This window comes from Pantherophis guttatus, chromosome 4 (genome assembly GCF_059756535.1).
Source record: "Pantherophis guttatus breed Tessera chromosome 4, ASM5975653v1, whole genome shotgun sequence".
In the NCBI taxonomy this organism is placed as follows: domain Eukaryota; kingdom Metazoa; phylum Chordata; class Lepidosauria; order Squamata; family Colubridae; genus Pantherophis; species Pantherophis guttatus.
Window position 1 is genome coordinate 142,613,613 of NC_142066.1, and position 15,007 is coordinate 142,628,619.

Genomic DNA, 15,007 nt, shown 5'->3' on the forward strand with positions numbered 1-15,007 from the left:
GAGCATCACTTGAACGCCACTGGCATTGACAGTATCACCGTCAGTCAATTGCAAAAGGCAGCTTTACTAGGAACAGCTTGCATCCTGGGATGATGCCTTTAAGAGCATCAAATAACATCTGCCTATCCCAGGTTCTGGTGAAGAACTCAACAGGAGGATAAAACTGCCAAATCCAGTTGAACATCAAGCTGATTGTGCAACCAACCACGGTCAATAATAGTGGTTGGTACTGTTGTTGTCTTCACTGTTGCTAAATTAAAATATGGAAGAAAACTGTTTCATCTGGAGTTCCTGAAGTGTTTTGGGGTTGGATTGCAGTATTGTTTAAAGTGCAGCTTCCAGACTAACTTCTTTTGAAAAGCGTTTGCAGAGATTTCCTTCTTTGCTACAAATAAATCTGTTATGCTTGATCTTTGTTTGATTCCCTTGATTTGTGGGTGTTTTTAATATATTGAAAAAGAAAGCAAAGCTGAAAATGCCAAAGCAGTTATTTGCAAGTTAGTCTCCCCCTCCCCCAGTTCCTGTTTCAAAGAGCTGTTCCAGTGAGAAAGCACATTAATGACGGGGTAGGCTAGTGAGGTCATTCTGATGTCAGTCCTTGAAGCTTGTAATCCCGCACATGTTTGCTTGTTTGGAAAATTTTCTATTCAGTTGGTGGCAGACGTGAAGCTTTTGAGTACGAGCTGCTGGTCATGGCTGTAACCAGAGATGAAACTGGTAGGTTAACCTGTATGATTCTTTCCAAAGAAAGGATTCAGGCTGGGGTGCAGCAATCCTGTTTTCTTCAGTGAGATGTTTGACAGCACAGGCGTAATCAGGTTCATCACAGCTCTTTCTTTTTCGCTAAAAGCCTTGCCAAGAATTATTAATGGGCAGCTCTTGGTTGCTACTTATTTTTATAGTGTGTGATAAAATGTTATTTAGGGAGTGAAATATTTTAAGGTGAACCGATTGTTGTTTGTTTAAAAATTGTTTTTTTTTTTTGCAAGCTCAGCATGGAATAAAATATTCTTTTTTCTTTAGTACGGAAGACTTCACTTAACTTTACTGCAGTTATCAGCCAGGTAGCATGAAAAACCAGCAACTTATCTCTCTCGATGCTTTCTATTTAAACTTTGGTGTGAATGAAAGATCACTTGTTAGGCTTCTGTTAGCAGGAATCTAGTGGCAGTGTGTGCTTTGTTCAGCTCAGCAGTTACTCCTTTGGCATTCATTTAGAGAGATCACTACGGCAGTAAGAGGGACTTGAGTCCAGAAAACCTTTGGTGGATTGTTCGTTGTCTTATGCCCCTCCCCCCTCTTTGAAAGTGGTCTGTTCCACAGCTAATCAAGTTCAAAGAGCTGACGTCACTAGATTTCCTGGAATCATATTTCAGTGGTGGAGCTGGAAAACTTAAACTCTACAAACAACACCTACATTGACGTCAGTTGCAAGTCATGCTGTGATTTAGTCAGTTCCTTTCTGCTTCAGCTAGAACTGCTGGCACGTTTTGTAGGGTTATTCTGTAGTTCGCGCTCCTGATCTCTTGAGCTAAGTAAATCTGGTTTGTGTGTTTTGTGTTATTTATCCCACTGCTCTCAGCTATTCCTAAAGACCTCCGGTTGGTTGAGCAAAGAACTAGAAGCTGCGCAACAGGCTTTTGAGAAAAGTTTATAATCCTTCTGGTAAGATACTGCCTTAGAAAAGGGAGGAGAAAGAAAGGGGTGTAACAGTATTCTTCCTAATATGTAGTCAGTCAAGTTCTGCTCTGCAGAAAGAGTTTTAGAATCTATCTGTGATGTAAAGCTTCGTATAACTTTTGAATAGGCTCCTTGTCTGTCTGTGTCTTATAGAATAACACAAGCAGCATGTTTATTGTGGCATAAACTTCTCTGAAGTCCACCAATGAATTTGGCTGTAGTCTATTAATGAAGCCCGTGACAGCATATCCCCCCAACAAATTTGAGAGCTTTAAAGTGAATCAAAATTCCTTGTTTCTTTTTTTCATATAGACTTTTGTAGAATAGAATCTTTTAACCTCTTTAAAATATCTTAATAGTTTTCCTGGTTAGATAGTGTCATCAATGCAATGAGCATAAATTTGGGCAAACAGAGAATAGGGGACCTGGCACGGTATGGTCCATGGGATTGTGAAGAGTTGGACACAGCAATGGAACAACAACAACTAATATTTTTCCATGACTTGATAAGTATAAATGTCATGTAGTATCTAAATAATAATTCATATTCTTTCTGATGACATTTATGCTGAAAAAATAAAAAAAATGTCATAAGTGTTGTAAGATAGCCATGTCAGAGAGAGAACACCCCCCCTCCCCGCACAATACATAATATTTTTATGAGGGTACACAAAGAATGTAAAAGCAGAATTCTATATGCCAAGCAAAACAATAGAAAAGGAATAGGAGACAGTAAGAGTAAACGGGATATGAATAAAAAGTCCATCAATATTAAATTTGTAATATGTTCAGAAATTAGTAGAATTCAGTTTTTCAGTTTGACAGTAATGAACATCCTAAAAAACATGGGAAAATTCATATTTGAAACTGATGGAATGATAGTGTCTCGGATCAGATTTCCAGGATTATTGAAATATGTAAAATAATTACTAGGGTTAGCTTGAGTTTTTATCTGAGGAGCTGCAACGTAAGTATCATTTCACATCTAAATATATTCTTTTCAAAATGGTAAATCAATCATAAATATTTATTTAAAAAGTCAGATTATATATTATACAGATTGCATATTCAAGAAGTATGATAGAAGGGATTGGACCATTCAGTATATGAATGACAACAGAAGATCATTTTGGTATCTGTAATTGATAAAACATGGAATTATGATTATTTCAGCAAAAATGTTATTTTGTGACTACGGAAATGTATGAGTCTTTTTAGAAAAGAAATTGTTAAGATATGTTCATCTAATTATTGGAAATATGAATTGGCCCATATGATGATGTCATATATGGTTCTCTTTTGGACAATGATTTTTTCAGATACTAACTTTTTTGAAGGAATTATTGGTATTTGCAGATGTTCATATTTATGATAAATAAAATACAAATATAAACAAATGATCCTTTTAAAGATGGGAAGTCACCTGATTTTAATCAATGATACAGTGACCTTCAGAACCAATACTCTTCTGTATTTAAATAAGCATTTGATCGTTTTAGGTTTTTTTTCCCATTTAAAACAAAATGCAAAAATTTAAAAATACAATGTACAGATGATATACTCTGTACATATTAATTAGCTACTGTAAAGTTCATGGGACTGTAAATCCCAATATCTCCAGCATGGCTATTAGCAAAATAATTTCAGGTTGCACAAAAAAAACACTAGAACAATTATGGCAATTACCTCACAGTTGTCTTTGATGTCTTTAATTTTGTCTGAATCTCATCTAAGGTTGCATAATATAAATATTTCAGAAATTTCATCTGTTCTACTTTTTCTTCTTTTTTGTATCTATTTCAGAGATAGCTTTTAGCATGCAAGGATTAAAATATTATATCGTATTTTAATACTGAGTAGAGCAAAAGCTTCAGAGCAAGATGAATGTCACTGAATATCTTTTCCTGAGTGAATTAAACTCTCTTTAATTCTGTTTTTAATTCGCTTCAAGAAGATATAATCTACAAGATTTTATAAATTTCTTTGAATTGAATAAATCCCCACTACCAATTTAATTTGAAAGAAAACTTGCTATTAGTTTGTTAGCTCAGTAATCATGTAGACCTCACTTCTCCAAAGGGCGGGAACAGCAGTCAGGCATGGGAGGTGACCCCGTCTGTTTCTATAGGACCGAGTGCCAATCAAATAAGTCCCGCCTCTTCCTGTGACTCTCCAGTTTTTCGACTTGGGCTGAAACTGAACGATCATGTCTACTACTGCTCCTTGTTATAGCCTGCTTGCTTTCGAAAATTGAGATTTACAGCTTCCCAGCAGATTTATACCAGCGTGATGGGCATTGCCCTATTTTGCTGAGGGCCGCGTGGCAGCTTTGGACTGCTGGCCGGCAGCTCCAGGGGCAGAACGCACATGTTTGCACCGCCGCGCTAGCCTGGATTCGGCCCCAATATCATCAGCAAAGCCCACGCTCCGAGCCCGAAAGCACGAGGCTTATTCCACGCCTTTCGCTGCCGAGTTTTCAGCCGGACAGCTAGCGGCTTGACTTTCCTTCCCCCCCCGCCACAGCTCCTATCTTCCTAGCGGACACCAGGGATCTTTCGGCTGATTGCAGAGGCACAGTGAGTAGCAGTTTCTAAACCGCTGGAAATAAGTGGGAGAGTGAGGGAGAGTGAGTTGCGGTCTAATCAACCATAGGCCCAGCTTCCAGAGTGGGAAATTCAGCCTTTACTGGCCATTACAATTTTTTCAAAATGGCGGACGCAAGGCTCCCTGCGTGACCGGGGCTAGGGGAAAGAGAGGCCATGATTTGGACCCTGGAGAGGGTTCTTCGGGCTACCACCAACGCTCCAAAGTTGCCAGGTCAATGGAACCTTCCAGACCTATACATTCCAGGGCTTCTAAATCCTCTTCCTCTTCTAAAGATCAGGACAGGAGGCACAAGGCAATGGAACGGGCCTTTCAAAAGGCCGAAAGGGAGGCATCCAAGGAAGCAGGCCCTGTGGCTGCAACGATTTCTTCTCCTCCCTTGTCTCCTTCCAATTTGGCCATTTCTCCCACTCAAACCCAGGATGGGCCAGCTCTGATGTATCAATCCAGGGTGAGGTTTCCAATCCTCCAGATGTGGCATCTGTCTTTCCTTCAGCATCTTCTGACAGGCCTCCCCCGGCCTCACCGCGCCAGTCATCCCCCAGGGACACTCAAGGGGGATACCTTACGCCCTCTACAGCGGGCCTCAGACAAGGGGAAGATCAGGCCTTGGAGATACCTCCCCCCCTGGCAACTTTAATTTCGGAATCCATTAGACAGGGTATTGCCCAGGAACTCCAAAAGAAGGCTTCCTTGGAAGATTCAAGTTATCTCAGCTGTCATAGCCAGTCTCTGAGGTCCCAGCCTGTTCAGGTCTCTGGGGAGGTCCATGGGTGCACAGCTTCTCCAGATAATGTCAGTCAGGACTCTTGTTCTGACGAGGAGGTTCCCCTGGACCAGGATCTATCTGAGGACGAGGGTTTGGAGCCCGATCAGCCTTCCTTTGTGGGTCTTTTCAGGCCTCAGATGTTCAGGTCCTTGTTGTTCAAGGCACAAACCACCATGCGTCTCGGGAGAGCTTCTTCACGATTGGAAGCAGATCCAACCACTATTGACCCCACTACATCCTTGTTTCAGGAGCCTTCGGTTCAAACAGAAGTAGTCCCTGCTTCCAAATTGTTCTCGGATGTGGTTCAGCGACAGTGGTCTTTTCCCAGCTCTGGTCCAGTTCCTAACGGTCTGGACAAAAGATTTTACAATATGGCGTCTGATTTTGCTACTTTACTGCAGGTTCCTTCTGTAGATGCTCCAGTGGTGGCTCTCTCCTTGTCGTCGCCCCTTACGGGGCCCTCTGATGAATCTCTCCATCCTGAGGATAAGAGAGCAGAATGCACCCTGATTAAGGGACACCAGGCTTTTGCTTGGTCAATTCAGGCTTCCTCAGCAGCCTCGTTTTTCAATCGAGCCTCAATCCTCTGGCTGCGCCAATTGCAGGAGAAAATCCCCTCTACGGATTTGAGATCTCATCAGGATATCAACAAAATCCTGGCTGCAGTAGAATTTTCGGCTGATGCTACCCTCAACACGGCCAGGTTCTCCGCCAAAGCCATCGGAACTTCTGTCACCTCTTGCCACCTTTTATGGCTCAGGCAGTGGCAGGCCGATGACAGGAATAAATGACCATTTACGGGTGACAAGCTGTTTGGTGCATCACTAGAGCCCCTGCTGGTCGAAACTAAGGATCACCGCAAGATCTTACCATCTCTGTCGCGACGCTCGGATTATCAACAGAAGAGTTCCTTTCGTTCCCACTCCTTTCAGAGCTCTGACAGTGGGTTCTACCAACACCGATCTCAACGTTCCTTTCAGGCCAAAGGCGGCCACCAACAGGCTACTCAGGTCAGACAGGGGTCCCGTTTTCCATCTCGTAGGTCCTTCAGGGGTGGGAGAGGCCGTCCCTTCCGATGGTCCCATTAGTTCTCCACCGGACTTGTTAATTGGGAGACTCCTGGCGTTTTTCACAGATCAGTGGGACGCCTCTATATCTGATTCCTGGGTTAGGAACACCATCTGTTTTGGGTTATCTCTCGAATTCCTTTCTCATTCCCCCCCCCCAGCTTTTCCTTCATTGCCCTATATCACATAATAGAACTAAACGGGCTCAGGTTGATTTGGCTATTCAAAAGATGTTTGGCCTTTCTTCGGCACCCAGGGTATTTACTAAGATTATGGCGGCCCTTATTTGCCATATCCGGGCTCTTCCCATTAGGATACTGTTTTACTTGGATGATATCCTCATCCTCTCACACTTTGAAGCCTAGGCCCACCGAGATCTCCACAGTGCGCTTCAGCAATTACAAGATCACGGCTTTTCAGTTAGCTGGACTAAGAGCCAGTTGCTTCCCTCCACTCGCATCCAACATCTGGGGGCCATGATAGACACCATTGGGTCTAAGGTTTATCAAATGCAGGATCACCAATCCAGCATTATTGAACTGGCCAGTCGATTCCAAGCTCAACGCTCGGGTTTGTCGCGCCTGCTTGGAAAGATAGTGTTTTCCTTTGGCATAATTCCCTGGTCTCGCCTTCACAGTCAAGAACTATAGTGGCTTCTCCTCCCATTCCAACGGGCTCGCCAAAACACCTCGGTGACAAGGATTGCCCTTCCTCCGAAGGTCCTTCACTTTCTGGACTGGTGGACTTCCGACGGGTGTCGAAGGGCAGCAGGTTCCGGGAACCACACTGACTTGTCATCATGACAGACGCCAGCCTGTTCGGATGGGGAGCCCATCTCGGTCCTCATCAGGCCCAAGGCCAATGGTCTCAGCAAGAACGGGACCTCAATATAAATGTGTTGGAACTCCGGGCCATCTATCTAGCTCTTCAGAGCTTCGCCAATCACCTTCTTGCCGATCACCTTCTAACGGACAACGTCTCCGCCAAGGCTCATGTAAACCAGCAGGGGGGGACCCGCTTGAGGGTGCTTATGCAGGAAGCCCTCTGTCTGGGCCTTTGGGCGGAAGTTCACCTGGCCTCGCTTCAAGCGGCTCATATCTCAGGGACAGCAAATGCCCAGGCCGACGCTCTCAGCTGGTCTACGATTGACCAGGCAGAGTCAGGTCTCCACCCTCTCCTGTTCAAGGAACTCTCCGACTGCTTCGGGACTCCCACGGTGGACCTCTTTGCTTCCAGGACCAATCACCAGCTCCCGAGGTTTTTCACCTGGTTTCCCACTCCAGGGGCAGAAGCTGTGGATGCCTTACACAGCCCGTGGGCTCCTGGGCTTCTTCTTTATGCCTTTCCGCCACTGCCACTGCTATCCAAAGTCATCAGGAAACTACTATAGGAGAAGGCGGGGCCGGCCTCCCTCTCTATAGGTATTTGGACTTTGGTATATCCCATGCCTGACTGCCGTTCCCGCCTTTTGGAGAATGGATGTTGGCCTTACCTGATACACCCTTTCTCTTACGGGCGGGCACCGCAGTCAGCCGCACCCTGTGGTTGGCCGTCCCCTGCTGTCTATGGGGGGAGGGAGCCCTCTCATTTCTTGATTTCATTTTGTAGACACGTCAGTCTGCTTTGTCGTCCTCGTCTCAAAACTGGAGAGTCACAGGAAGAGGCAGGACTTATTTGATTGGCGGATTTGGTCCTATAGAAACAAACGGGGTTGCCTCCAATGCCTGACTGCCGGGCCCGCCCGTAAGAGAAAGGGCCTATCAGGTAAGGCCAACGCCCAATCTCTTCACTCTGTGGATTTTTATCTATTAGAGTTGTTTCTTTTCCCAAACTTTCCATTCATCTGTTCAAACAAATATAAGTTGATATTACATTTAGCAATAATTCACATTCTTCCTTACATTTGTTTATTATTTTTTTCTCAATCTCTGACTTTCTTTTTTTGAAAACATGTTTTGCAAGTAGTTTGGGCATTTTTCAGGGCTATGTGTATTGAGAATGTGATCCTTTTTCTTTAAAAAGTCTTTGGGACTATATGGGGTCCAAAATGCATTATGGGAAATAAGGATAATGGAAGCTAGAGTCATTGCTTTGTTTTATTATCTGCCTGTTCATTTTCATGAAGGAAAAGACAAATACAATTTTTGAAAGATTAAAAATAGCAAGATGAGATAGCCTCCTGGGCATAAAATATGAATCCACAAACATTGCAGGATTGGTAGGATACCTTGTTGAGGAAACTAACATTGTGATCATCAGAGGTTTCATTTTGCTGCTTTTCTGAGACTAGGAAAACTAAATGCTATCTCGGTCTTGTCAGATCTTCTTTGCTTTTGTTTTGCTATTCTTTTGTTTATCTTAGTATGTTGTGAAGGTCTATCCCATGTTCTCATTTCTTGGGTAATATTGGGTAATATTATTAAATTAAATGAACTTTTTGTTAGTATTGTTGCTTTGGCTTATTTAAATAATATCTAAAATATGTTAACTGCCATACAAATTTTAGTTTTGAGTGTCTTGACTGTCATTCACTTAAAATTACTGCAACACTAAATTGGGGTTCTTCAGCATGAAGAGAAACAGTAAAAGAGCTGTTTGGTCATTGATAAAATCCATTGTCCCCGATTTTCTTGTATTGCACGTATTTCAAGTTATGTATTGTTGAAGCCAGTTATCAGTGGTCAATTGTCATGAAGTGCCAGAAAGCCATGAAATGGCTTCTTTCTACCTGCTTTTGTGTTATAGGGAATGTAATTTGGAAATTGTGGCACATTTGTTTAATCCAGGGATCTGAGGCTGCTTCACAGATCTAGCTTTCTTCCCTTCCAGATGCCTATATGGACAGTCTATGAATTAAAGATTTGTTTTCATTCATTATGCATTCTATAATTTATATGCTGGTTTAAAGTACATCAGTTGGATTTTAGATGAATAAAATTTGCACTTGTCCTGTTGTGCACAAGCTTATAAAAAAATTCATAGATAGAAACTTGCATTTTGCAGCAAAATCAAGATAGGTAAGTGAGATTAGTAATTTTGTCTTTTAAAAAATCCCGTTAGTTTATATTAATACTTTTTAAAAAAATAATAAATCCCAGTCTATAGGTCCAATATATTTGATCTTATGGTCAGACGTGAGTGCTGGTTTTGTCAAATATGTTTTTAGTGCATAGGAGGAAATGCTTGGTGTGCTAATTAGCTCTTCTCCAGCTAAGGGATGGCAGTGATAATGGAGTTGGTAAAGGTCTGGAGGAATTGGAGGCACACAGCATGTTTTTCAGGGCACCGGTAGTGGATCCTCATTAAGGGTGACAAAGTGTGGTGGGACAGTAGTCAATTTACATGCAGCCTGTGTTGTGTAAGGTTGGGTTAGAAAGGAAGAGTCAATGTTTGTTGAAGAAAAGTATAAAAATCAGTTCCAAGGAAAGATATGAGGGCTGCTGATATGCAAAATGATTCCTGAGAAAAAAGACAGTATGCATTGGGTTTATGGATCCTGCAAAAGGATGAAGGGATGGAGTGTCGTGGAAACAGAAAAATGAGTTGGGAAAAAAACTAAATGAGAAAGAGTTTTGATCGAATCATTTGTGGAGACACATCTTAACACTAAGACCTGTTCAACCAAGAAATTATCTCACACTGTGGCAATGAACTCTCATTATTGTTGGAGATGTTCTAGATTCTGCAAATCAGAAGGGAGGTGGATAGCCCATGCTCAACTTTATTCTGCAGTTTTAACTGGGCACCTACATGCGTAGCCTACTGTGATACCTGACTATTACAATACATGATTTTAAAGAAAGAAATAGAGTTCACCTCTAAGTAGAGTTGAACTCTATTACTTTCTTTAAAATCATGTATTGTAATGGTTAGGTACAATGAATGACTGTGATGCTTTCTCATTCATGGACAGGATTCTGGGTAGGCTTGGTGCTGCCACATGTTTATTGGACCTGTGTCCCTCCTGGTTGGTACTGGCCTCCCGGGAGGTTACACGAGGCTGGCTCCAGGGGATTATAAATGCTTCTTTGAGTGAGGGTGCCTTTCGCACCACCTTGAAAGAGGCGGTGGTGAGGCCCCCCTCAAGAAGCTATCCCTGGACCCGGCTGTATTAGCAAATTACCGTCCAGTCTCCAACCTTCGTTTTGTGGCGAAGGTTGTCAAGAGTATGGTGGCACGACAGCTACCCCAGAACCTGGAGGAAGCTGTCTATCTGGACCCTTACCAGTTGGGCTTCAGGCAGGGGTACAACACGGAAATGGCATTGGTCGCGTTGCTTGATGATCTCTGGAGGGCTCGGGACAGGGGTTGTTCCTCGGTCCTGGTCCTATTAGATCTCTCAGCGGCTTTTGATACCATCGACCATGGTATCATGCTGCAGCGGTTGAGGGGGTTAGGAATTGGAGGCACCGTGTTACGGTGGTTCTCCTACCTCTCCGACTGCTCACAGTTTATGTTAGCAGGGGGGCAGAGGTCGACCTCGAGGCGTGGTATATAAATAAAATTATTATTATTATTATTATTATTATTATTATTATTATTATTATTATTATTATTATTATTTTGCATTTCCATGGCATGATGCTTTGTATGGATTTCTTTTCTTCCTCTATTCCTTTAAGATTAAATTATTTCTTTGAAACAAAGCAAAAAATGATGAGGAATAAAAAGACAATATTTCTGCTATGGCTTGCTATTTCTTAATAGAATTCATTCGCACCTTCCCTTTGATAAATGTATTGTTTCCATTGTGATTTTCTGAGGGCTGTATTATTAAAACATCCAAACATCCAAATAAAAACTGTACAAATCTTGATGGCAGATACCATGCTAGAACATTTATTTGTTTGTTTGTTTTGATAATAAACTATGCCATTTTCCTTTGTATTATATAATGTCTTCTTTTTTGAAATTGCAGCTGCTACAGGTGACATGCCAACATACCAAATCCGTACTCCAACCACAGCCTTACCTCAAGGAGTCGTCATGGCAGCTTCCCCAGGAACACTGCATAACCCACAGCAGCTAGCAGAAGAAGCAACACGTAAAAGAGAACTAAGGCTTATGAAAAATAGGTACCAATTAGAATTTAAATTAATATTTATTTATTTCCCAGAATCAGTGGTAAGGAAATAGTAATGCTAAAAAGACTAATGTAGTACTTTAACTACTATACCATACTATACACATTTTCCACTCAGAAAGCCCATTGCATTAATAAGAATAAAAGATTTTCTCACACACAGAAACAGATTATAATATCATACATACAGTTGCATGTCCTAATGCAGATAATTATCATTTACTGACCGTAATTGGGACTGGGAACTCCGTTGTTAAAGGATGGTAATGCTGACTTTTAGTGGAAGTTCCAAAAGTCCTGATTACTGTTGTTAGGCAAATCTTGCACAGCTGCAGTGTCCCATGGCCACATGATCACTATTTGTGACCACCTGCAAGCTTTTCCAAGCTGGCAGGATTGGCATTGAATGTCACAAATGGCAATCATGACTATAGGAGTCTGCAGTGGCTACAACTATGAAGATTCACTGTAAGTATTCTTTGTTCAGTGCTACTGTAACTTCAGATAGTCGCTGAATGAATAGATGTTAAATGGAGGATGCCTATATTTAAATGTTTTATACATTTAATTTTTATGTGTACATATCATTTGCTTAAATGGCAAATTCTGTTTTGATTCAGTTTTACCAAAGCTTGTGATTTTGTAAACTTAACAGAATAGAAGGGCAAAGCTTTTTTGCAGGTCTATATTTTATTGCAGAAAATAAATTCACTGTGGAATGCCCTCTTGTATTTTGTAGTAAACTGATTTTTAAGAGTTTGGGTGCAACCTTTAGGTTGCCTTTCTCTCACTTTATTTACTAAATTTTGTACATTGTCCAGGCTAAATTATCCTTTTGTCTATTTACTTCCTGTATCTGTGTTAGTATTAATGTTGTACTCATTGTCCACTGCCAGTATTTGTGGATATTGTTGGCATGCGCTTTATTGGAAGAAGCTGAACTTCTTTTAACTAACCCCACTATTGCTTAATAGTGCTTCATGGTATTGCTTTTTCTCATGCCTTTTAATTTCAAATTGCTAATCCAGAAATATCTTAGTTTCCATCTCTTGTTCTTCTCTCTTCAGGTTGTCTAGTGTCTATTGTTAGTGACAATTAAATAATATGTGTCATCTTATTTTGATTTTTCTAACATTAAGTGCATATTACCAACTAGCCAACATTCTTGCTTAGCACTTGCAGATACTTTTTTCATTCACATAATTTTTTTGAGCTTTCCTCTTAGACTGTATTTTCTTAAAAATCCTGTCAAAGATCTTAGGGATCTTTTTAGATTAGTATTCCAGGAAAAGCACTGTGAAAAATAATCTTACCTATAACAATGTACAAGGAAAAGGCTTTGACAAGCTTTGTCCTTGTAAAAATTAAAGTAGGGAGGACTCCAAAATAAAATTTGTAGCTTTGAGAGAAATAAGTTCAGATGTGTTAATGTCATCACAGTATTCCAAATTAGTTAGGGAATTTATATTGATTTTAAATATTTTTGTTCAATGCTTTAACAAAAAGTTCCATTTGGTGGCCTTTACAAAGGCCTTAAAAACAGTAACATATATGTAAAATATTATATAATTTAAAGAGGTAACCATTGATGATTATTTGCTTCTTCATCTCCCACTCAAAGACTAGTGGTTTTAGAGAACTAAAAGATCTGAAATGAGATTAATGAACCAGCAGCAGGAAGCATAAAAGTTTAAATAGTAGTTTAACTTCCAATTCATCCTTAATGATTATATTAAAAGTTTAAGGCTTAAACTGTAAATATTAATTCATATTGTATTCACTTCAAATAATATTATTATTGGTTTTGATAAAAAATTGGGACAATTAACAAAATATTTCAAACTACCTGAAAAGAGAAGCTGAAATTTTCTAACTGAAGAAAGAAGGTACCATGTTTTCTTGGCCAACAGTTAATTTCCTAACATTTTGCAGGTATACTGTGAGATAACTGAACTACTTGTTTAAGCACGTGGGTTTAATATGGGCTATTATGCGAACAGATGATGTGGGGGCTTTAGATATTGAGCTGTTACTTTGATGCATGTTCTGTGATAGCTTCAGTTGCTTTTGTAAAGCACTATCTCATAACTGATTTTACAACAGCTTCCTCTCACTTCTGTGCTATGCGGTGTCTTCTGTCTGGTGTCTTCTGTCTGTCTGTCCTGCATTGTGTTCAGAGCACTGTGGTCTGATTTTATGCTGTGACTGGTGTACGGTGTACTTGATTTGGCATTTACTGAGTCACTTCAGCTTTTCTGGTGTCAGAGGTTATCCTAGCTATCCAGGTTTTCTTTGCCTTGTAGCTGATTGAGTAGTCATTTGCCTTGTGTTGGTTCCAGGGAAGCTGCTCGAGAATGCCGCAGGAAGAAGAAAGAATATGTCAAATGCCTTGAAAATCGCGTAGCTGTTCTTGAGAATCAAAACAAGACTCTGATTGAGGAACTCAAGGCTCTCAAAGACCTTTATTGCCATAAAGCAGAGTAACTGGCATTTGGCCGTGGAACTTTTTACTATGAACAGTAATCAAGGCATGAGATGAAGCAATTCTACAGATTGCCAAGTGACCCTTAAGAAAGGGGCATTGTGTGGTCTTTGTGATCTTGGCTTTTCTTAGGTCTTTTTTCTAAAAAGATGTGTGATTTCTAATCTTTGGAAAGCATCACTGTCTCCATATTGTATTGACCTTGGTCACTCCACCATCCCCATCCTACCTTATGTCAGTAGCATGTCACAAAAGCTTTTCTGTTTGCCCTTTTTACCTTTTTTTCAGGGAAGCTGCAAAAGAATGTCGACGAAGGAAGAAAGAATATGTGAAATGTCTGGAGAGTCGTGTTGCAATGTTAGAAGTTCAAAACAAGAAACTTATAGAAGAGCTAGAAACTTTAAAAGACATTTGCTCTTCCAAGACAGATTAGTGTCGATACTGAAACTGTGAACTGAGTACAGCATGTACAAATGCTTCTGCAGAAAATGTCTAGTCAAAAGAATTATGACTTTTCCTTTCTATCATTTGTATTCTACTCCACCTCTAACATTCCTGAAACACTCTGCTGCTTTTTCTAGATTATTAAATGAAACTTCACCTCACCTTTTCTCACCCAGAAAGATTCAAATATTTTAAAAACACAGTGTATGTCCCCCATGTTTTTACAGGAAGCATGTGTAAGAGCTGCTCCTCTACCTATTATTTGCATTATTTTCTTTATATTAGTGTCCCACTTGCACCAGTATTTTAAATTGATCAAAGATAATCTAACACAATAAAATGAAAACCACCCAAAGTATCTCAGGAAGATGTTATATAAACATGTGCGTTGCTATGACGTATGTGTATTAGAATACTAGTTTACAAATGAATTTATGGCATATTTTTGTATTCATTGCTTTGTGAAGAAAATATTGTATTGCTGTCACTGAGTGCCATGGTTGAAACTACTTTAAATAGAACCATGTTGCGTAAACTTTGTAGTGTTTGGTATTTATTTAATTATCTATTCCATATTTTTAAAGAATAAAACTCATGGCATAGGCTGTGAAATATTTTATTAGACAATTTACTGTCTTTTATATTTCACAAGCATTCTCCAAAATTGTCTATGGAGATTCTCAGTCATTCAGGTCATGGTTGTTCCAAAGATGTTTTTTTTTCCAAAAGATAACTGGACTTCCTTGGTTTTTGTTTGAATATGTTTTGCTTCTCATCCAAGAGGTTTCTGTTAAAGTTTTTTAAGTCAGAACTGAAAAAGTTTTTGGGATGAGAAGTGAAATGTCTTCAAGCAAAAACTAAGAAAGTCCAGTTGCCTT

The 15,007-nt window shown here is 40.3% G+C and overlaps 1 protein-coding gene across 12 annotated transcripts in view; it reads left to right on the top strand.

Moving 5' to 3' along the window:
• Positions 1 to 14,664, top strand: part of CREM (cAMP responsive element modulator) — a 42,550-nt gene extending 27,886 nt beyond the window's left edge. For 6 of the 12 annotated variants that reach the window (XM_087893025.1, XM_034402002.3, XM_034402001.3 and 3 more), the window contains 2 exons: positions 11,039 to 11,195; positions 13,974 to 14,664. In XM_087893025.1, the coding sequence (XP_087749151.1) occupies positions 11,039 to 11,195; positions 13,974 to 14,118 (302 nt within the window). In that variant the 3' untranslated portion in view covers positions 14,119 to 14,664. Of the gene's footprint in view, positions 1 to 618; positions 718 to 11,038; positions 11,196 to 13,542 lie in introns of those variants that run through there. The other 6 variants (XM_087893027.1, XM_087893026.1, XM_087893024.1 and 3 more) reach the window with 3 other exon arrangements.
• The last annotated feature ends 343 nt before the right edge of the window (positions 14,665 to 15,007 follow it).